Source organism: Budorcas taxicolor, chromosome 1 (assembly GCF_023091745.1).
Source record: "Budorcas taxicolor isolate Tak-1 chromosome 1, Takin1.1, whole genome shotgun sequence".
Lineage (NCBI taxonomy): Eukaryota > Metazoa > Chordata > Mammalia > Artiodactyla > Bovidae > Budorcas > Budorcas taxicolor.
In genome coordinates, this window is record NC_068910.1 from 209,324,253 (window position 1) to 209,346,120 (window position 21,868).

At 62.7% G+C, this 21,868-nt stretch overlaps 1 protein-coding gene across 2 annotated transcripts in view; it reads left to right on the forward strand.

Annotated features, from left to right (window-relative positions):
* The window catches only part of COL18A1 (collagen type XVIII alpha 1 chain), a 92,116-nt gene that overhangs the window by 69,303 nt on the left and 945 nt on the right, over nt 1-21,868 (forward strand). The window contains exons 8-41 of one of the 2 annotated variants that reach the window (XM_052640878.1): nt 331-516; nt 803-829; nt 1,959-2,021; nt 2,123-2,209; nt 2,524-2,577; nt 2,718-2,876; nt 3,727-3,789; nt 4,589-4,615; nt 5,916-6,047; nt 6,400-6,462; nt 7,644-7,670; nt 8,390-8,425; nt 8,773-8,844; nt 9,153-9,188; nt 9,481-9,570; nt 10,006-10,035; nt 10,110-10,136; nt 10,319-10,381; nt 10,612-10,686; nt 11,471-11,497; nt 11,720-11,773; nt 12,062-12,136; nt 13,480-13,548; nt 14,147-14,189; nt 14,701-14,763; nt 17,125-17,168; nt 17,433-17,555; nt 18,031-18,184; nt 18,267-18,340; nt 18,694-18,825; nt 19,246-19,278; nt 20,334-20,579; nt 20,753-20,950; nt 21,385-21,500. In XM_052640878.1, coding sequence (XP_052496838.1) covers nt 331-516; nt 803-829; nt 1,959-2,021; nt 2,123-2,209; nt 2,524-2,577; nt 2,718-2,876; nt 3,727-3,789; nt 4,589-4,615; nt 5,916-6,047; nt 6,400-6,462; nt 7,644-7,670; nt 8,390-8,425; nt 8,773-8,844; nt 9,153-9,188; nt 9,481-9,570; nt 10,006-10,035; nt 10,110-10,136; nt 10,319-10,381; nt 10,612-10,686; nt 11,471-11,497; nt 11,720-11,773; nt 12,062-12,136; nt 13,480-13,548; nt 14,147-14,189; nt 14,701-14,763; nt 17,125-17,168; nt 17,433-17,555; nt 18,031-18,184; nt 18,267-18,340; nt 18,694-18,825; nt 19,246-19,278; nt 20,334-20,579; nt 20,753-20,950; nt 21,385-21,500 — 2,768 coding nt within the window. The remainder of the gene's footprint in view (nt 1-330; nt 517-802; nt 830-1,958; nt 2,022-2,122; nt 2,210-2,523; nt 2,578-2,717; nt 2,877-3,726; nt 3,790-4,588; nt 4,616-5,915; nt 6,048-6,399; nt 6,463-7,643; nt 7,671-8,389; nt 8,426-8,772; nt 8,845-9,152; nt 9,189-9,480; nt 9,571-10,005; nt 10,036-10,109; nt 10,137-10,318; nt 10,382-10,611; nt 10,687-11,470; nt 11,498-11,719; nt 11,774-12,061; nt 12,137-13,479; nt 13,549-14,146; nt 14,190-14,700; nt 14,764-17,124; nt 17,169-17,432; nt 17,556-18,030; nt 18,185-18,266; nt 18,341-18,693; nt 18,826-19,245; nt 19,279-20,333; nt 20,580-20,752; nt 20,951-21,384; nt 21,501-21,868) is intronic. The other variant, XM_052640947.1, reaches the window with a different exon arrangement.

The following is a 21,868-nucleotide window of genomic DNA, read 5'->3' on the forward strand; positions in this document are numbered from 1 at the left end:
TGCTCCCTGGGGACCCTGGTGGAGCTCTTGGCTCCTGCCTGCCCTCTGTGCCCCTTCCTGTACCCGCACTCGGGGTCTCCGGCAGTACTGGGCATCCATGGCTGGGGAGGCCCCCAGTCAGAGCACGTGGGCGGGGTGGGTGATGCCTGGCAGACCTGTGTTGGTGGCCACACCACCGTGGCAGCCCCCCATGTGTGTCCACAAGCACGGCCACTGTGCACGTCCCCTTGCCTGTCTGTGCCCTCTGTGTGACCTGGGCCAAGCCAGGGATGCAGGTGAGTGTGTGTGCACCTCCCTCCGCAGCCTGTACCCTCTGCTCTTTGTCCTCAGCAAGGCCTGAAGGGGCAGAAGGGAGAGCCCGGTGCTCAGGGCCCCCCCGGCCCCATCGGCCCCCAGGGTCCTGCAGGCCCAGCTATAGACAGCCACGAGGCACAGCCTGTTTCTGGACCACAGGGACCCCCTGGGCCCCCGGGACCCCCGGGGAAGGACGGCACCCCTGGAAGGGACGGTGAGCCTGTGAGTACCATCTCCCCTTTGTCTACCTGGGGGTGGAGCTTGGGCAGGTCGGGGCAGGGGTGGCGCCGGGTCCTGGGCCCAGACTGCAGCCTCCTTCCCTGGGTAGAGCGGGAGGTGGGGCCAGGGGGCATGGATGCAGTGCCCTGGACAGACGGAAAATTCCCAGCCCCGTGGGAGTCAGCACTCTTGGGGGTGGTTGGGGGGCTGGAGTCCATTTGTGTGTTCAGCTCAGGGTAGGGTCAGGGCTGTAATTTTCTGCCACTAATGGTTCTCTTCTGCCTTCCAGGGTGATCCTGGTGAAGACGGGAAGCCCGTAAGTTGCCTTTTCCTTCAGAACCTGTTATCTGCGATGCTTCTAGGAGGCCTTTGGCTCTCCACTTCCCCACCCCTGGGATTTTTTGAACTCAACCTACCGGAGAGGTTTCCAAATATTTTGAAAATGAAACTTACCTTTTGTTAACAAAACTTACCTTTTGTTAACAAAATGTAAGTTTAACTGTTGATAGAAAAACATACATTTAAGCAGGTGTATTGAGATGTGTAGACTACTAGGAACAAAGAAAGGAAAGAAATGAAAGGTAAAGCTTCAGATTCTAGAAGAAATGACAGACGACAGAGGAGCAGCCTGGGTGTGGGTGGGGGGACGGCACATGGAGAAGGCGAGGCACGCTTGCAGCAGGGATGGCGGGCTCGCCAGCCTGCCCACGGGTCAGAGTTTGTTTGGATTTTAAAAATGATCAAATGCGATTTCCAAGAAGTAGAGTAAAATGACTCATGAAGGTTCAGATAAAGATTTAGGAAACAACAGACCAGCAAACGGTGATGAGGCGGCCTGGGAGGCTCGTGGGATTAAGGGAGACTCAGCCTCGAGAGAGACTCAAGAGGGACAGGGCAGGGGGACGTCCTGCAGGAGTCTCTTCGCACCTGAGACCGGAGCTCGGCTCAGTCATGCTGGGGGCCTCGGCAGAGCGGGATGCGTGTGTGTGTGTGGAATCCAGGGTCCAATGACTGGATTAGCTAGCTCCCGGATCAGGGTGCATTGGGCCTCGAATCAGAAGAGCCCTGGGCATGGACCCTTAGTCACACTGAGGGGCAATTTAGGCCGCTCGACTCAGCCCACTCACCTGGGCAGCACACACGTGGCTCTCCTGTCCTCAGTGCCCCCACAGCGCGAGTGTGACAGGCAGGGTGCTGCCCTCCAGCCTGGTGTGCACAGGACGCTGTGGTCACCTCTGTGGGGCGCCGCTCCCTGGAGGGGCTCACATCTCTGAGGTCGGTGGTGCCCACCTGCAGCCCCCATGACGTCCCCACAGCCCCTGGGGACCCAACCCCGTCTGCTCTGCACTGCTCTGTGGACACAAAGGCACGTATTGGTGGTGGCTCAGCCGGGGACAAGGCACAGGGCCTTCTCCTGACCAAGCTGCCTGGCCTCTGTCTTCCAGGGGGACACTGGGCCACAGGGCTTCCCAGGAACCCCAGGAGACATGGGCCCCAAGGGCGAGAAGGTGAGTGGTAACCAGGATGGGTGTGGGGGGCGTGTGCTGCTCTCCACCCTGACCCAATGTGGGGGCACGCACCCGGGTATAACTGGGTCTTCTGTCCACAGGGGGATTCTGGAGTCGGACCGAGGGGACCTCCAGGACCCCAGGGGCCGCCGGGGCCCCCAGGGCCCTCCTTCAAACCCGACAGGCTGGTGAGTCCTGCTTCTCCTACCTCGGGGTCGGCCCTGTCCCAGTAGAGGGGCCTCCCGCCCACCTGCAGACCTCAGCTTCCCGAGGCTGTGCTGCTCAGTCCAGACCCGGCCTCCCTGGGGCGTCCAGGCCCAGAGACTCAGCTCCTGCCCCCGTGGGGGTTGTTATGCAGTGGGGCTGGGGGTCAGCAGGAAAGTCCTTCATGGCTGTCAGTGAGGGGCCATGCTCAGGGAAGCCCAGCGCTGGCCAGGCTGCTGCCTCACCAGTGGCTGGAGGTGGACGGCCTGGGCCCCTGCGGACTCATCTCTCTCCTCAGACCTTCATCGACATGGAGGGGTCCGGTTTTGGCGGCGACCTGGAGAGCCTCCGTGTGAGTGTCCCTTGGCTGTGGTGGCCACGACTCTGCGGTCCCCAAGCGCCAGTGGAACCTGTGGTGCGGTGTGAGGCCTGGCGGGGCACCCTGCAGCCGGTGCTGTGTGCAGTGACCATGCTGTGTTTTTCCATGTCCAGGGCCCTCGCGGCTTCCCCGGCCCCCCCGGGCCCCCTGGTGTCCCAGGCCTGCCAGGGGAGCCAGGACGCTTCGGGATGAACAGCTCGGACGTCCCTGGACCCGCAGGCCTGCCCGGCGTGCCTGGGAGGGATGGGCTGCCTGGGCTTCCAGGCCCCCCGGTAAGCCTGCCTGCTCTCGCCCGCCCTTGTTCACGTCCAGGCCTGCGAGGGACAGCAAATGTGGGCACACGTCCCCTTCAACAGCTCTGTACTCCCCACCCCCCACACCATCCTGGGGGCTCCTTTCTCTGGGCCCCCCGGGTGGGCAGCCCCGTGGTTCTGGGTGCCGAGCTGCAGGTGACTATATGCAAGGCTGCTCACCTCCCTGGCCACACGTAGGTCAGCTGGCCTGGCAGAGGCTATTTCCAGGGGTTACTCTCATGGGCAGGAGTGGGCCCTGCTGCCTGGAGAGCAGGGGCCCAAGAGAGGCCCATGTTTGGCCGACTAGCTGTGCACAGGGCCCTCAGGATTCCTCTGCCCCAGCCCCCAGCACAGGGGCCACTGCACCGTGGCCAGGCAGGGGCCTGGGGGTGTCGCTGTTGAGGCTGGATCACAGGAACCAGGTGTGTGCAGCCTGACTGTCACCAGAAACGTGCTCAGGGACAGAGTTGAGTTCCTTGTGTTGTCCTCCAGAAGGCCTGAGGACCTTTGGCCAAGAGTCCGCAAGCAGCCCAACCTCAGCCCCTAAGGCTGCCCCCTCCTTGTGGGGCTGGCCGCCCTGCTTATTCTCCACAATTTGACTGACAGTTCAAATTAAACTAAAAACGTGGAAGAAATAAATAAAAACCTGATCAAAGTTATTCAAGTGCCCTCAGATGTGCTCCGTAGGCGGGTCTCCCGAGAGCGTGGCCAGGAGCATCTCGGGTGTTGTCCAGGAAACCTGTGGACACACAGATGGTCATCTGCTGACCTGTGAATTCTTCTTGGTGACTGAATTCCATCTGCCCACACTCTACTCCTCTCTCGCCAGGGACCCGCAGGTATTCCAGGAAAAGACGGACAACCAGGACTGACTGGACAGAAAGGCAGCCTCGTAAGTCCCTCCCCCAGCACCCGGGGTGCTGACCTAGCTCCATAGCGTGTGGGTGTTCGGATGGCAATGCCCCAGGCCACCAGGGAGGAGAAATGGCAGGCCAGAGGCCGTAGGACTTCAGTCCGCCTGGGAGCTGTGGTCATCACAGCCTGACAGCCGGGGAGCCCTGGGTTCTCTCGCTGGCTGAGGACCAGCTGCTGGGGCTCCTGTAAAAACCCAGGACCTTGTTCATGCTATGTATTCATAACAGTGATTGGCCTAAGGGTTTTGAAGAATATTGACGCTTTAGTTGGTTTGAACATTTTATTTCAAGTTTGTATTTTGGTTGCATTAGTAACAGAGAAACTTAAAGGCTGCACACACCTGTAACTGAGCCTGTGGTTTCCACATGGCTTTACGGGGTGGATCTGGGGAGGAGCCCACACAGTCGTATGGAGACGATGCTCCCCACGATCCTTCCTGAGAACCCGGCTATCTGAGGCTCAGCAGAGGAGCTGGTGTTAGGAAACCCTCTGTGCTCAGAGTTCTGCAGCTACTGAGCTAGAAGGACTCTCCTCCTGGGTGTGTGTGTGGGGGGTCGGTGTTCACAATTGGGCAGCGAGGTCACCTCTGCCCCTCCAAGACTGAGCCTCCCCCGGAGCCTCTGTTCCCATCTGAAGTGGGGGAGGGGTGGACAATGGCTGGAAGAGCCAGGGTTGCGCGAGGGCAACGAGGAGACCCTGGAAATTTTAGAGAAAGTCAGTGGGCTGGGACGAAGCTCCTGGTCCGACTGCGGAGTAACTGCTCTCTCCTTCTGCAGGGTGAGGCGGGCGCCCCAGGACCCAAGGTATAGATGAAGCCTGGTGTTGCTGTTCTACCTGAGTGGGATGGACCCGGGCAAGGGTGTGGGTTGGGGGCACAGCAGCCAGGAGAGTCAACCCCCAGGCACTGATTGTGGGGTCCAGTCCTGAACTGCCCGGCACTAGGTGCCACGTTTGTCCTGTAAGACCGTTTCCATCCAAGCTCTCGTCTAGGGATGACGTGAGAGCAGATGTGCTCAGGAGCTGGTAACCCAGCCAAACCCACAAGATGGGGGAATGCAGGGGAGAAGGAGGCTGCAGGGGGACGGGGACTGGGGGGGTGAGGACTGCGGGGATGGAGGGGGAGTTGCAGGAGGGATGGGGCCTGCGGGGTGGGGTGGACTGTGGGGTGAGGAGCTGCAGGGGAGAGGGTGCTGCTGCTGGGACCTCAGTGTGTCCAGAGCAGGTCCCTACTGCTCTCACACACAGCTGGTCCCGGGGGGGTCCACACCCCTATGGCCACATCTGTGCCCCCCTCCCCGAGGCCCCAGCCCCTCCGTGAGCTGGACCAGTGGGCGCTGATCTGAAGCCTCCCCAGGTGTGAGTGCCTGTCCCCAGGATGCTGCTTAGGTGGTGAAGCTCCAGGCCCATCCACTGGGGAAACCCATGGGGAGCAGGGGAGGATGGCAGTGGGATTGGGAAGCAATTAGACAGATGGTCAGGAGGAGCCTGGAGGGAAGGATGGGTTTCAAAATGGAAATGCAGGTGTGTAAGCACACACACACACACACGTGCACAGGTACAGGCTTCAGCGATAACCAGGAAAAGCTGGTGAAGTTTCCAGGGAGGGATAAGGCACAGCCGGGGGTGAAATTCAGCAGAGGTGAGGTCAGGTCCACTGTAGCTGAGACCCCAGGCCCTAGAATTAGACGCTCGGGTGTGGGGTCCACTCGGAGTTGAGAGCACACGCGAGCAAGCAGCTAGAGCGAGATGCAGGAGCTCCAATGGCTGCCCCCCAGCTGCCCCGACCGTGGCGGGGTACCGCCCGCCTGCCTGCTCCTTCTAGTGGCGCTTCCCCTTCTCGCACACTGAGCTCCGAGGGCCTGGAGGAGCGTCTCAGGCACCGTCTGGGACTCTCACTTGGTGGTGGTTCCATGTTAAGTGGACAGGGTCTCGTGGGGTCAGCACAAAGGTGCCATGGGATTTGTGCAGCCCCTGGTGGGCTGTTTGTCCCCTGGGTTTTCAGAGGAAAACACGCAGGATGGGGCCGGGGCACCCAGAATGCTGGGGTGCCTGGGGTTTAGTGACACCCGAAGCTGAGGGTGACAACTTTCTCCACCTGCACAGGGAAGCAAGGGAGACCCTGGCCCCATCGGTGCTCCTGGGGAGCATGGCCTGGCAGGAGCCCCCGGACCCGCAGGCCCGCCAGGGCCCCCTGGCCCCCCCGGGCCCCCAGGCCCAGGATTCGCCGCAGGGTTTGTGAGTACCCGCAGCTCGTGGCTGCCTGTGCCGTCGGACACCCACACTGACCGGCACTGCTGGAGCCACAGTGGTGCCCCCCCCTACCTGGGCTTGTCTCAGCTGGCGGCGGCGGAGTCTTCACAGGGGAGCCCCTGGCCATGTCTGTCACCCAGGACAGGCGGGTCGGCCTCAGAGTGTGGAATGGGGGGACATTTATAGCCCAGCATGTCTGGGGTCCCGGGACCCCACCCAGCAGGAGCCCTACAACAGGTGACCCCCCTCCCCACCCTGAGAAGCCACCCTCTCCGGGGGTGCACCCAGGTCTCTTCCTGTGAGAAAGGGACCTGAGGGTCCCTGTGTTCTCCTCCAGGACGACATGGAAGGCTCCGGGAGCCCCTTCTGGTCAACAGCCCGAGGTGCTGACGGGCTGCAGGTAAGTGCCAGAGCTGGACATGGTCAACTTAGGGACGGGACTTCCTGGGGGCAGGGCGCCCCTGGGACTGGCCTCTGGCGGGGACCAGGAGCAGCCCCGTGAGGGGCGGTGAGCTGCCTGCATCCAGGACACTGTCCCCCTCAGGCCACCAGGGAGGGAATTAATTCTCCAGTGTGAGAAGTGCCACCGGTGGTGGAGCTGGATGACCACATGGCAGGCTGGGCCCTAGAGATGGTTCTTGCTAGGAATGCCCACCCACGTCTCCTTATGGCTGTAACTCTGCACCACGTTTCTGACCTGAGCAGAACTTTAATTAAATAAAGATGGGGCCAGTCCTATGCTGTTCCACCTCGTTGCGCCATCAACGTGTGCACTGGTCAGGATCAGGTCCAGCTGAGAGCCTGGTGTCCAGAGATAACCAGGGTCTAGACCAGACGGACGTGCAAGGGGCTCAGGGGACAGGACACCTGGGATGGGCAGAGAAGGGGCTCCCTCCCCTCAGGAGCCAGCACAGACCCCACTGGGGGTGCCTGGGGGGCCTGAGACCTGTATCCAGCTGGGCCCTTGGAGTCTCAGCCCAGCGAGGGGGTGGCGGATCAGGCCTCCTGCACTGGGCACCGCCGCTTGAGGGTCCTCACTTTGACAGAGGCTAACTGGGGAGTGGAGCAGTGTTGCCCTTTAAGTTGGTACCTTCCCCTTTATGCTGCAGAGAGGCTTAGTTTGGGGCAGTAGGGGTTGGCTGCCTTGGCATCAGGTGAAATGTGAGCCAAGGTGACCAGGCAGGGTTGCAGGGGCTGGGGTCCCCTCTTTAGATCCAGGGACAGAGCTGCAGTGCGGCTTGACCCTGGAGGGGTCCATGGGCTGTTGCACGGCCTCAGTGATGGAGACCCTCGAGTGAGGTTGAACCAGCCAGTTGGATGGCAGCATTGTTTCTCGTTAATAAAGTGCAAGTCTCTTTGTGTTGGGGTGACTCAACGCTTGTCATCTGCAGGGTGGTGCCAAGAACAGACCACTTCTGGGAGTATGGGGGTATGCAGGTCCCTGTTGATAAATGCCGTTTTCCTCCATGTTTGTTAGAAGTTGTGAGCACAAGAGGGGCTGGTTTTCTAATGGGGAAAGGCTGCACCCTCAGGGGCAGGAGCAGCCCTGACTGGGCCCTGTTCCTTCTCTGCCCCCAACAGGGACCGCCTGGCACGCCCGGAGTCAAGGTCAGTGAGAGATCTGTTAACCTGGGGGTGCTCGCAGCTGCCAGGAGCCACTGCTCAGTGGCCTGGAGTTCCTTGTGGGGAATTTGCAAAATACGAGAAAATCTAATGGGGAAGTGGTGCCCAGGGCTAGGGTAGGGGGCGGTGGCCCTGCCATCCTTCTGACTGTGGGTATCCAGACCCTTGGCTCCATGTGTCCGAGGTCTGTGCCGATGGAGGGGAGAGGGAGTGGGGTTCAGGGAAGGAGCCCCCAGCCTGGGGCAGTGGGTGGCGCTGGGCAGAACCTGGCTGCTTCTCACGGTCATCCTCACTTGGCTCTGCCCCCTCTCTCTGTCCCTGGAGAGCAGTGGCCCCCACCCCTCGCACACAAGCCTTCCCAGCTCTGCGGGGTCCACTGATTGTCAGCTCCTACCCACCACCCAGTCCCCTGGAGCATTCTGCTTTGAGTTGCAAGCCTTTGGGACAGTTCAAAGAATTGCTTTTTAAGGAGAATGCAATTTTTTCCTTTCTAAAGCTGTGATAGTCCCCTGAGTGCAGCTGCTCTTCAAAGGGGCGCAGTGGCCTGGCTTGCCGCACCATCCAGGCTGGGACCCTGTCCAGCCCTCAGATACGAGCTGGGGCTGCGGTCTGGGGACACCTGAGTGGTTCCCTGGAGGAGGGGTGTGTGCCACCCAGCGGGTGGGCAGTGCTTGCAACCCCACAAAACCCTTTGTCCGCTTCAGGGGGATCCTGGAGCTGTGGGGCCACCAGGGAGCAAGGTAAGAATGTTTCCTCAGGATCAGGAAATCCACAGTGAGCAGCCCTGGTTTGGGTACAGGGAGGGGCCCCCAGGCTGAGGTCAGGGCTTGGCTGGTCCACACCAGGCCCAGCATCGTCCTCCCACCACCCCCAAATCCACCCACTTGAGGTGCCCCAGGTTTTCCCTCCTATCTCAGCTCTGCCGTAGAGGCCTCTGACCCCTGCCCCCATGGTGCTCCTGAGGAGGCTGATCAGGTTGAATCACCCCTAGAAACCACGGGCTGGCCAGCTCCCAGACACCGTGGCTCCCAGACACCATGTCCACTGGGCCCTGGCTGACATGCATGCTGTCCTTGTGTCCCTGAAGGGAGAAGTTGGAGCAGACGGAGCACCTGGCTTCCCCGGCCTCCCAGGCAGAGAGGGTGCAGCTGGACCCCAGGTAAGTGGCCGCCCAGGGCTACAGGGCCGACAGCCCCAAGGTCGCCACACAGGGATGAGAGCTAGCGCCCCAGCGTGTATCTCAGTGTCTCCACGGGGACCAGAGACCCCAGCTCTAGGGGATGTGAGTTGGGGGTCCAGGCTGCCAGAGAAGTTTCCTGCATAGCTAACACCCCACCTCAGGCCCCACATGGTCAGTGAAGAAAAACTCCACGTGTTCACTCAAGGCCAGTCCCAGAGGCCTGGGGTCTCCAGGAAGCGGGGCTCATGTTCTGTGTATGATAAACTATTTCCTTTCTGTCTCCACAGGGACCAAAAGGAGAAAAGGGGACTCAGGGAGAGAAAGTGAGTGTGAGGGGTTGTGGGAATTGATGGATGGGCTGGCTGGTGCATGGTGGGACCAGGGCTGCTGTCCTCTGCCCTAGGCCCACCCATGCGGCCTTGGAGACTTGGGGTGGGGATCCAGGCTCAGAGCCTGCCCTGCCTGGGGTGGGGGGCCACTCTCGAGACCACTGTGCTCAGCCTCCAGGCACCTCCTCACACCCTGTGGGCACTGGGAGTCCTCCCAAGTGCCAGCTGGGCTGCAGTTCAGCCCCTACAGGAAACGCAAGTGTGGATCACTGGCTTTCTCTTCCAGGGAGACCCAGGAAAGGATGGAGTGGGGCAGCCAGGACTCCCGGGACCCCCTGGACCCCCAGGACCTGTCGTCTACATGTCAGAGCAGGACGTAAGGACCTGAGTGGGTGGGCACATGCTCTGCCTGGCCCCCCAGGGCTGGTTGCGGTCATCAGGGCCTCCAGTCCTCCCCCATGGGACAACCCCCAGAGACATGAGGTCCCATTCTGCTGATTCCGCGGGGCTTCTCGGGTGGAGGTCGGGCCTTCTGGAGCTGCCCACTGCTCGTGCCATTTGTCTGCATGTCACATGCTCCTGCTGTGACATGTCCCCCCAGGGTGGGGCACTGTCCCCCGGCCCCAGGGTCCCAGGCAGTTTCTTTGGTGCAGGAGGCAGGCTCCCGGAGGTGGAAGGGGCTTCACTTCTCATCTCAGGGACCTCGGGAGGATTTCCTTTATGCTGACTTTCCGTGGGTCTCTGTGGCTAACGTCGTAGTAAACGTGGTACCCTTCCTTCTTTCTCCATGGCTCTGCTGACCCGTGGACAGAGAGTGCTGGCAAGCGTGCCAGGCCCCGAGGTACTTGCACCCCGGGATGGGCTGGGCGTGGGCAGCCTCTCCCAGGGGGGGTCCTGACTGTCCTCTCTCCGCAGGGCCGTGCGGGCTTCGCTGGCTTCCCCGTGAGTACCTCTGGGGGCGCTTAGGGCCTCCCGCGCTGGGGGTGGGGGGAGCCCATGAGGCCGAGGAACTGGAGCAGGAGCCCCTGTCTGGCCAGGGGTCTCAGGCAGGTGTCTGGGGCTGGGCTGTGGGTCACTGAGCCAGAGCAGGGCCGTTCCGGAAAGCCCTCTGTGTCTCCCCACAGGGACCAGCCGGGCCAAAGGGAGACCTGGGCGCCAAAGGCCAGCAGGGCACCCCGGGACCCAAGGTGAGGAGCCCCGAGGGGCTGTCTGGGGTCGCTGGGTGACTGCTCGCGGGAAGGGGTCTGGGGACGGGGGCTGGGCCTGCGCATTGCCTCTGCTTGTTTCCCTGCGCCAGCGGAGGCCCCACTCATGGCTCCCTGTCCTTGGGTGTCGAGTTGGTGCCAAGGGGAGTCTACATGGGGTGTGAGGCCCATTCTTCCCTGAGCTGGCCTTCTGACCTGCCGCTCCATTCCAGGGTGAGAAGGGAGAGCCGGGCACGTTCTTCGGCCCTGATGGCAGAGCACTGACCCCCGCCCAGAAAGGAGCCAAGGTGAGGGGTGTCTGGATGAGCCCGGGCTGGGGCAGTGGGCTGGGGCCATGGAGACGGCACAGGGGAGGGTCCTCCTAAGGGGGCAGGTCTTGCCTGTGCGTGGGAGCCTCTCCAGGTCAGCTCCCAGAAAGTTCTGTAGCCTGGGTCCCTCGCCCACCCGTTTGCTCCTCTCCCACCAACCTGCTGGGAGGGCCCCCAAAGCCTAAATCTCAGCTCAGCTTTGGCCTGGCTGGCCCTTTGTCTTCTGCCCGTCAGCTGAACCCACCTTGCAGAGGGGCTGGGGGCTCTTGGGGGCCTTGTTTCCTGGCCTCGGCCTCACCCCTGGGAGCTGCACCCCCTGCAGTGCCCGGCTGGCCCTCAGCCTCTGGAGGCATTTCCACTAGGGCTGGGGTCCAGCCTTCCTTCCTCAGGAGGGAGCCAAGAATGGCTGGGCTCAGGAGTGGGTCCCTTGGGGAGCCTGTGCCCTGGGTCCCCTGCTCCCAGCAGGTGACCCCCAGCCCTGGGGAGAGCTGGGCCCAGACCAGCAGGCTGCTGGGGACAGGCCTACAGGGGGCCCGCAAACCCCAGCCTGGACTGCAGGGCCGCCCCCCAAGCTTCAGGACCCCTGGCGTGTGCCCCATGCACGTGCCCAGGACACAACCCCCAGCCACAGCCCCCTCCCTCTAGTTCTTTGCTTCCCTTCCTGGGCTCCACTGCAGGTGTTCAGGGACACAGGGACCCCTCGGGGCTGCCTGCCTGGGGGTGACCTGAAGCCACTTAACGGTGCCTCTGATTTTCTGTTCAGGGTGAGCCCGGCTTCCGAGGACCCCCGGTGAGTAGACCAGGCTTCCCCAAAGTGCACACACTTGCACTGGGTGTGAAAGCACACAGGAGGCCGCAGAGGGCACTGCTGCCTGCCTGACTGCTGGGTTGGCGGGGAGCCGAGCTGACATCCGGCTGCACCTCTGAATGGGGGACGGGTGTCAGGAGGGAGACCCCAGACGGGGGTCTCGTTCCTGCCCACCTGAAACCTGGTCTCCCCCTCCCCCTACAGGGTCCATATGGGCGGCCCGGGCACAAGGGAGAGATCGGATTCCCTGGACGGCCGGTAGGTCCCTGGGTCTCAAGCCAGGTGCAGGCATCAGCCCAGGCCCATGTGGAGAGTGGGCCCAGAGGGGAGTGGACTACAGCCCCATTGCTGCCCTTCCCCTGGAGACCACCCACCCCTCAAGCATGGGTCTCCGCAGCCCTGCTCACAGGCAGCTCGGGCCCCAGGGGACAGACACCCCGAGGAGGGCCTGGGTGGGGACAGGAGCTGCTTGGCCAGCGCCCGAGGGCCCACGCAGCGGTGCTGGCCAGTGCCCTGCAGCCCCCCACCCACTGTGCTCTGCCGCAGGGGCGTCCCGGGATGAATGGACTGAAAGGGGAGAAGGGGGAGCCGGGGGACGCCAGCGTGGGATTCGGCATGAGGGTGAGTGTCCAGTGGGGCGTGCGAGGCGGTGCGGGGGCAACCAAGCCCGGGGGCCTGGTCTCAGGGATTGGGTCTCAGAGCTCAACCCTGGGAGGCTTCTGCGTGGCCTCGACGTGTGACCACGGATGTGCAGAGCCTCGAGCACACACTCACATGCATACGCATACATGAGCCAAGGCCACGGAAAAACATGGTTTTCTCGGAAGGGCCCGCAGGCTGCGTGGGCTCTGCGGTGGGCACCTCCTGCCTATGGGGCTACAGCTTCTGCCACCTTTTGAGCCCAGGGTCACAGATCGGTAAGGTCGCCAGTTAGGCCCTGTGACATCTCCATCTGAGATGCACCGTCGAGATGCAGGACTCCTTCCGGACCCATCTGGGCTCCTAGTGAACCCGTGGCCACTCAGAGCCTTTTCCCTGGACCCGCTCCCTCCCAGCCCGGTCACAGTCTGGACAAGCAGTGTGGGGTCCTGCGGCGGCGGTTGAGGCCTCTGCTCTTCTGGTGTCTCTGGCACCACCGTGTCTTCATCCTGCCACCACCTCCTGGCAGACCAAACCGTGGTGGACATTTCATGAGGACTCAGAATGCAGGGCAGCGACCTGGGGAGCTCCGTGATGGAGGAGGACGGTCGCTTCTGTCCAGGAGGAGGTCGCGGGCTGTCCAATCCTTCCTGTGGTTCTGAGTCCCCAAGGCAGCGTTCCAGCCGCTGTGCGCTTGCCCTGGTCAGAGTCCAGTGGGACTGGGCTGGTTCATGGACCTGAGCTTGTGCCTCTGTTCTGCTTCAGCCCTCCCTCCTCAGCCACAGGGCAGGGGCAAAGATGCCCAGGGGCTGAGAGGGGGCGCACACGAGGTCCCGGGATCGTGGGCCCCGGTACCTTCATCACTCAGGCTGGTCCTTTGTCAGATGAGCCCTTTCGGAACAGGCACTGCTGATGCTGCATGAATGGACTGTCTTTCCTCTTTCCATGAGTGGGTGAACGAACGGACAGTCACGTTCATGCAACGCAAGTGAAACCCACAGGCGCTGGCCTCGTGGGCTCCCTCTGACCTTGGAGACACACGGCCAACCTTCGAGCTGGCAGTAACCACACGAGCTATGTCTGAGGTCGTGTCCAGCCCAGATGGCCGCCCGCACGCCCCCCGCGGGACGGTTTGAGGACTGTCATCTGGGGATGGGAAGGGGACAGCCGTGGCCACAGAGCAAACTGGCTGCATTCTTGATTAGATGTTTTCTGACTTTACTGTGATTTTCAGAAACGCTCCCGCCCACGTCTGCCATCCTGTCCAGTGTCGGTGGCCTGGCTGGGAGCGAGACTGACCAGATCTTTCCCTTCCCCCCACGCAGGGTCCACCTGGCCCACCTGGGCCTCCAGGGCCCCCAGGCCCTCCCGGGACTCCTGTCTACGACAGCAACGTGAGTCACCGAGACCCCCTCTTCTCTACACACTCCTCCCCACACTCTTCTCTACACCGGCCTCCCTACCCTCCCCTGACCCCAGAGAGGATGACCCCCAGGGAGGATCTGAGCCCTAGAGGGGGTCTGAGCCCCAGGCAGGGGCAGGCCAAGCCATGACCTCTGCGTCTGGTGGGGTCCTTCTGGGAGGGGCCAGGGCAGTGGGACCCAGGTCCAACCACCTTGAAGGCTGCACATGGTGGGCAGTCAGTCAGAAGACAAGCTCCCTGCCCCTGGGGGGAGATGAAGGTAGGGGAAGGGAGTCCTCTCTGGATCTGGGCTCCCGAGCATGAGCCCTGTGGTCCTGGGGGGCAGACACCCCCATCTCACAAGGCTCAGTGACGTGGGGCAGTCATGTCACAACCAGGGCTCCAACCCCAAGTTCTCTACCTTCTCCCCGCCTCCCTGCTTCTCTGTCCTGGGGAGAGGGGTGTGGGGGACGGGGCCTGTGTGACCTCACAGGGGCTTCCAGGGAATCTGGGCAGAGACCTCGGGCGGGTGGTGCCCTCAGTTTCCAGGGCACCTTCCTTGATGGCCAGCTTCGGCCCGTTCTTCACAGGCATTTGTGGACTCTGGCCGCCCTGGACCCCCGGGATTGCCAGGTGAGGGATCCTGGGGCCTCAGGGAGGGCAGGTCAGCCCCTCTGGCCACAACTCAGAGCAGGTCTCGTGGGGCGGCCCTCACGGGGAAGCTGGATGATCTGGGACCGCCAGCCCCAGTTGACCACGGCGTGTTTATTGGGCTCCAGGGTCCACCCTGCATAGCCTTCCAGGAAGTCCAGCTGTGGACAGGAGTGGACACCGAGCAGACACCAAGTGGCCACTCACTGGCTGTCCACAGTCCAGCTCCAGCTCCTCATGCCAGCCCCTCCAGGCAGGGGCGATGTGGCCTCTGGGAGCAGAGGCTGTGGCCCCTGGGCTGTGACCACCAAGGCACTGGCTGCTCACCAGCTCTTGCTCTGAGGCTCCCCAGGTTGACACGCTGCCCTCTCCCTGGCCCAGGCCTGCAGTGCACTTGGCGCCCCCCCAGGGTCAGGCCATATGCGGGCAGGAGGGCGTCCTAGCAACTTCTGTACACGTTCAGTAACAGGCACTGGGGTCTGTGTCTCTCCAGGGCACCAGGGGCCTTCTGGACCCAAGGGTGACAAAGGAGATGTGGGCCCGCCCGGACCACGAGGTGAGAGTGCTCTGAGCTGGGGGGCTGCGTGTGTGGTCGCCCGCCCATCTCCTGGAGGAGGGGGGGGTCCCTCCCGGGCTCAGGGGCCCTGACGGGATGCCTGGTTTCCTGCACAGCCTTGGGGCAGGCCAGGGGGGAAGGATCTCAGGGCTGAGGTGATGGCCAGGCAGAGTGTCCCCGCACCCAGTCTTTGAGGAGCGGGGCTGGGCCCCCATGTGAGCCTCTGGGGAAGACCCAGCATCCCCAGTGCACTGCAGGAGCCTTGTTGGCTGGGGTCCTCCAAGGGGGTGAAGCCCCAGCATCTCAATGTCCCCTGAGATGGCAAGAATCCCCAGCCGAATCCTGCTTCTTCAGGTGGGTGAAATCAGAGATCAAGTAGGCGCTGGGAGCAGGGTAGTCAAAAGCTGGGACAGCTGGACCCCTGGGCACTGCCAGCCCAAGGGTGACCAAGGGCAGGGCTCTGGGGGAGAGCCAAGCTCAAGTTTGCCCTTCAAGCTGTCCGAAGCAGAAGCTAACCTTACTCTTGAGGAAGGTGAGCTTGTTGAGGGCCTGGGTTTCTTGAGGAAGAAGTGGGCAACGTGGACAGGAGTTTCCAGGCTCGGACTTAACGGTGATGACGGTGACTGGACGCGGAGGAAAGGCAATGCCAGTGCAGACTGGAGGCGTGGACGAGAGTAGGGTTTAATTGTCGGGCTGAAAACCACAGCCTCTGGATGTGAAGATTCTGTGTGACTTCAGCTGCTGGGACCCAGATGACGAGGGGAGGGGTCAGCACGGAACTCGGCCGATGTGCTGGGAAGTTGGACAGGCCGAGGGAGGTCAGACGTGTGGGTGAGGACATGTGGGTCAGGCAAGGGGCAGACAGGGTGCAGAAGAGCATTTGAAGGCATCATGGCTGAGCTTCCAAACCAGGGCCGGGTTCAAGGTCGTGTTCACGCAGTCCACACGACCCACAGCTGATCCCTCATGAGGACGGGAGGAGCCAGAGGGCGCAAAGGTTTCAAGATGTTGGAAGAAATTAGCGGCTCGCCTAGAATTCAAAGACCTGGGTTCAGTCCCTGGGTTGGGAAGATCACCTGGAGAAAGGAATGACTACCCACTCCACTATTCTTGCCTGGAGAAGTCCACGGACAGAAGAGTGTGGTGGGCTACAGTCCATGGGGTTGCAAAGAGTTGGACATGACTGAGGGGCTAACATTCTCACTAGAATTCTGCATCCGGTGAAGACATCCTTCCATAGGAAGAGGAAGCGGGCAGCGAGGCCAGCCCAGGACACGAGTCCCCCGGTGGGCACACCTCAGGACCAACCAAGACAGAAGGAACATGTCCCTGATGGTAGAGCGGGAAGGTAGAGAAGCATAGGAAACACTTGACCCAGAGTCAGCGTGAGAGGAGCGGAGCCTGGACCAGTGGGCAGAGAAGCTATGTTGAAGCTTCAGAACACAGAGTGAAGATGGAGTCAACCCAGATCCACCGACGCAGACGTTCAGAGAGAGGGTCCTCTCCTGTTTAAGGACAAACGTCATCAACGGGACAAAAAACTATGCTGCTTACAAGAGACACCCCCAAATGCAAGGACGTGAGAGCTGAGGGGAAAGCGGGTCATGGTCTGGTGAGAAGGGAGCCGTGGGTGTGTGCGCACACCTGTGTGTGCTTGTGAGAAGTCAGAAACACTCCCCGTAATTTTTTTTTTAAGTTTATAATCATCGAGGGGTAAATCCACCAGGAAAGCACAGCAATTCTGAACTTCTGTGCCCCTAACAACATAGCTTCAAGATACAGAAAGCAAAAAGCAACATATCTGAAAGGAAAAACATACAACCACTCATCAGAGGGGGGGTGTGTAAGTGAGGAAGATAGCAGACGAGAGGCCAGGTCAGCCTGCGGGTGGAGGAGCCGCTCAGCCGTGACAGCAGCCCCCCACCGGCACTGGGGCCCCCAGGCCCTCGCCCAATGCACGGCCAGTCCCTGTGGCGTGTCTGCCCTCGAGGGAGCGACCAGGAGTCAGCGTGGAAGACACCATACCGTGTACAGCCACAGCGTGGACGACTGCTCTTTTGCCTGTGTGTGTGTGTGTGTGTGAGAGAGAGAGAGATGGTGGTTGTTAACTGAACATCCCGTGGTGGTCATTTCACAGTAAACATCAGTCCCTTGTATCCACAGTGCTGTGTGTCAGCAATAATACTGAACAAAAACACCAGGAAGTGTCAATTGGGAATAAATGTAACGAAACATGCAGGAGATCTCTGCACAGAAATACAGAGGTTATAGAAAGAGAAGGAGACGTAGGTGCGTTTGGGGGCCGGGGGATACTGGAGGAAGCCCGCCTCTCACCAAGCACTCCCCCAAACCCCTCCATAGGGCAGTTCCCGTTCGACCTCCTCCAGCTGGGTGCCGAGATGAAGGTGAGTAGCACCCCTCATCCTCATACTGCCCCCCCACGGGGCCCCAGAGGACACCCAGGGCCTGCCATCCCTGGCTCCACTTTTCGGGAACTTGGTGGACGCAGTGGGAGGTTGGGAGGCTGAGTCCCGTCCTGCAGGCTGGCCAGGCTTGGGCTGCAAAGAATCTGGCTGCCTCGCCTGGGCCTGGGGCCACTGTGCCCACCCCTCCCCACGCTGGCAGCCACCGGGAGCCGAACTGTCGCCCACAAGCATTTCCACCCACAGGGGCAGAAGGGGGAACGAGGGGCCGCTGGGCAGAAAGGAGAAAGGGGTGAGCCCGGGGGCGGAGGATTTTTCGGCTCCGGTGTGCCTGGACCCCCCGGCCCGCCCGGCTACCCAGGGATTCCGGTGAGTGGGGCCCCAGGTCGCCCACAGCTGCCCACATGCAGGAGCCTGGAGCTGAGGGAGGTCGCCCCTGTGGGCTGGGCCCTGAGTACCCACCTTGGTCCTTTGCCCCAGCGGGGGTGCCCATGCTGGGGGCACCCATGAGTCAGGCCTGGTGGGCTCACAGCGGCCACCCTCCCAATCGGGCCCTGACCTGGGGGCACCTCCTCTCCTGCTGGTGCTGTCCTCCACCAAATCCCCTCAGGGAGACCCTCTGTCCTGAAAGCGTCCGGGGGCCCTGGGGCTGTGCCTTTGTGTGGGGCTGCCCTCGCCTGCAGCCTGGGGCCCCCACCCAGCGGAGGGCGCGCAGGACGGGCACAGGGAGGGGACAGCGGTTCAGGGACCGTGGGCTCGCGGCAGCTGCAGCCCAGCCCCTCAGGCTTGCCTGTGCCCGGCCTGGGGACACAGGTGACAAGGCTCCGTGTTCTGTCTGCCCCAGGGCCCCAAGGGAGAGAGCGTCCGCGGCCAGCCTGGCCCTCCGGGACCTCAGGGACCCCCTGGCATTGGCTACGAGGGACGCCAGGGGCCTCCTGGGCCCCCCGGACCCCCAGGGCCCCCGGGACCCCCTTCCTTTCCTGGCCCCTACAGGCAGAGTAAGTAGGGTGAGGAGTGGCCCTGGGCTCCAGCCCCCTCCAGGCAGGGCCAGTGTTCCTACCTCTGGCTTCTCTCTTGTAGCCATCAGTGTTCCTGGCCCGCCAGGCCCACCTGGGCCCCCAGGACCCCCTGGATCCATGGGCACTTCTTCAGGGGTAAGCACCCCCCTGCTCCTCATCTATGGGACCCTCACTGGCCAGCTACCCTTCCCTTTAGAGGCTGTCAGGGGACCCCAGCACTGAGGGCCCCGAGACACGGTTTCCAAAGCAGAAGTGGGGGCCCAGGTGCGGCTGGGGTCAGATGGTCAGGGGCGGATGGGAGCCACTGAGAAGGTCCCTCTGCTGTGCAGAGGCCGTGTGGCCCAGGGCCTTGGGGGCTGACATCTCCCCACAGCGCTCCTGGGGCCAGCCTGGGGAGGAGGTGCAACCTAGGTCTTCAGACATCCCAGCCCCACCCCTCTGTGAGCCCTGAGGCCCCTGCGCAGGGATCCACTGGGCTGGGCTTCCAGCAGGTGAGGGTCTGGGCGACGTACCAGATGCTGGTGGACCAGGTGCCGCAGGTACCGGAGGGCTGGCTCATCTACGTGGCCGACAGGGAGGAGCTGTACGTCCGGGTCCGGAATGGGTTCCGGAAGGTTCTGGTGAGTCCTGGACACGCTCTCCTTGCACAAGGCGGTGGGTGGGGGGGTGGCCTTCCCTCCTCGCTCTGGGATGATGGGAGGTGGAGGCTCGGTGTTGAGGCCTGGTGAGGCCTGGGTGAGGGCACCAGACCAGCCAGGTGGCGTCCCCTTGGGTCTGGGCGTGACGGCCAGTGATCCCCCATCCTTGCTCGCCTCTCTCCTCCTTTTATTAGAAGCTGTTTTGTAGTAGTTTTAGGTTCAAAGACAAGTTGCTGTTCCTTTTTAAACTGACAGATGTCCTTACTGTGTGCCGGGCATGGGGTGGGGGAGGGGGGCAGGGGCCGGGGCCACCAGGACACAGCTCAGGGGTGGGGTGGCCTGGGTGAGTGGTGCCGGCTGGCTCAGAGGTCCTGAGGTGACCCCCACCCTGTTTTCTTCCAGCTGGAGGCCCACACACCCCTCCCCCATGGGACGGTAAGGAGCGCCCCTTCTTCCCACAACCACCTCATTGCCCTCCCAGGAGAGAGGCTCTTTTGATCCTGGTCTGTCTGCCCTCATCCACGGGGCCAGCACAGGGACAGACCCTTCAGGGGTGCGAGTTGGGAGAGAGGGGAGGGGGAGAGGCGGGGAGGGGGATAGTCCAGTTTCCCTAGGTAGGGCTGTGTCACCCGGCGGCGGCTCCTCTGAGTAGAGGTCACGGTTTCTCAAACGGTTCAGGAGTGGGCTCCATCCTAGGTTGTGGGCGTGGGGTTCTGTGAGGGTCTGTCTGTCCCCGCAGGGGCTTGGGAGTCCCTTCTCCCACTCAGCACCTAGCTGTGCCCCTCCCTCCCAGTTGCTGGGCGCTGTTCCAGGGGACAGCTGCGCCTAAGCAGGCATGGCCCCTGGCTGCAGGTGACATTGTCAGGGAGACAGGCACCAAGGTAGTCGGCGATGGGCAGTAACATGGTAATGTAGACAGACACGTCTCATGTGGACACATGAGGTGATCACACCAGTGTGACTGCATTAGAGATTACCACCAGTACCAGTGGACAGGTGTCAGAGGCTTGGGTGCCGTGGGAAGGGCAGAGTCGGGAAGAGGGGGGTGCGCTAGGATTTGGTGGTCCAGGTCCCACTCTGAGGGGTTGTTGGTACCTCCGCTGCTGTGGTGGGAGGGCAGGGAGACTGTGTGGTCCCTCCCTGGGTCAGGGGAGAAGCTGGCTTCTGAGGGTGAGGACTGGGGGCTTGGGCAGAGGGCCAGCTGACCCGACTGAGATATCAGCAGGCCGGCTCCCTCCAGACAGGCTAGGCGCCCCCAGGTCTGGGGTACAATGCCCAGCTCACCACCTCCAGTCTAGCCCCAGCCACCCAAGAACACAGTCCGGTGCAAATGAAGGGCGCGCGGGGTCGGGCATCGGGACCTCCCTGGTAGGCAGCAGACCCACACCCGCTCCCTCATGCCCCCCCAAGCCGCCCCGCAGGCCTCACCACGGGGCCCACGCGGGTGCAGCAGGCCCGGCCCCACGCGCTGTCCGCCACTCCCCCTGCAGGACAACGAGGTGGCCGTCTTGCAGCCCCCCCTGGTGCAGCTGCATGAGGGTAATCCCTATCCCCGCCGGGAGGCCCCACACCCGACAGCGCGGTCCTGGCGGGCGGACGACATCCTGGCCAGTCCCCCGCGCCTGCCGCACCCCCAGCCCTACCCCGGCGCCCCGCACCACGGCGCCTACGCACACCTCCGGCCGGTAACCTCCACGGCCTCGCCCTCCCACACCCACCACGACTTCCAGCCGGTGGTGAGTGACACCCCGCCCGCTGGAGATTCCGGAGCCTAGGGCAGCGGGGCGGGGCGGGTAGGGTGCTGGGGAGAGGGCGGGGCGGGTAGGGAGGCTGCGGAGGCGGGGGCGGGGACCCGAGCTGCGACCCGCCGGGAGACTGCGGGCCGCAGTGACCCGAGGCTCCCCCGCAGCTGCACCTGGTGGCGCTCAACAGCCCGCAGTCGGGCGGCCTGCGCGGCATCCGCGGCGCCGACTTCCAGTGCTTCCAGCAGGCGCGCGCCGCGGGGCTGGCCGGCACCTTCCGCGCGTTCCTGTCCTCGCGGTTGCAGGACCTGTACAGCATCGTGCGCCGCGCCGACCGCGGCTCCCTGCCCGTCGTCAACCTCAGGGTGCGTGCGCGGCCCTGCTCGGGCTCACCTCTGGGGACCCCTGCCCGCGTCTGCCAGGGGCGTGGTGCCTCACCAGCTGCGGAAGGCAGCCCGGTCCCCCCAGGCCCTTACGCTCTGCTGTGGGCCCCGCCCCCGCGCAGTGCCCTTCACCGGGCTGTGTTCCGCGGCTCCTTCCCGGAAGGGAACAGTGTGCTTTCTAGATACTCCGAGTTCTATCCTCTGAGTGCCCACATCCCTCAGGACCAGAGGTGGTAGACGGCCCAGCTCGGCGTCCAGGGCCGGGGGTGGGTGCCTGCCTTCCTGGGGGGCAGGAGGCCTGGGGCCAACCTACCCTTGGATGGATGAGAGAGTTTTGGAGACCACTGAGACCACCCAGCCACCCTTGCCCCTGGCGGATGGTGACCAGACACGGGCTGACCCCCTCTTCTCCGCAGGACGAGGTGCTGTTTCCTAGCTGGGAGGCCTTGTTCTTAGGCTCCGAGGGCTGGCTGAAGCCCGGCGCCCGCATCTTCTCCTTCGACGGCAGAGATGTCCTCCAGCATCCCGCCTGGTAGGTCTCCATGTGGGCCAGCGGCTCAGGTCCTCTGGATCCGAGAGTCCTGAGCAAAGGGGGATGCTCTGGCTCTGAGCCTGCAGGCTGACTCAATTGTGACACATGCTCACAGCTTAAAACCCACAAAATCCAAGATCACAGGAGGAGCGGTAAAGGTGGTTGGTTGCGGTATTACCTGAAACACTTTCATCTGGCCTGCTTTCCCAGCAAGTGCCCCCCGCCTCCTGCTGGGGAGGCACGTCTGGGAGACCACAGGCTCTGGCCCCAGTCTGTCACATAAACATCACAGCGAATTATTTATGTAGATTCCTCAAAGTGGAATTTCTGGGCGGGAGAACACGTGTCCAACATGCTTGCAGAAGTCA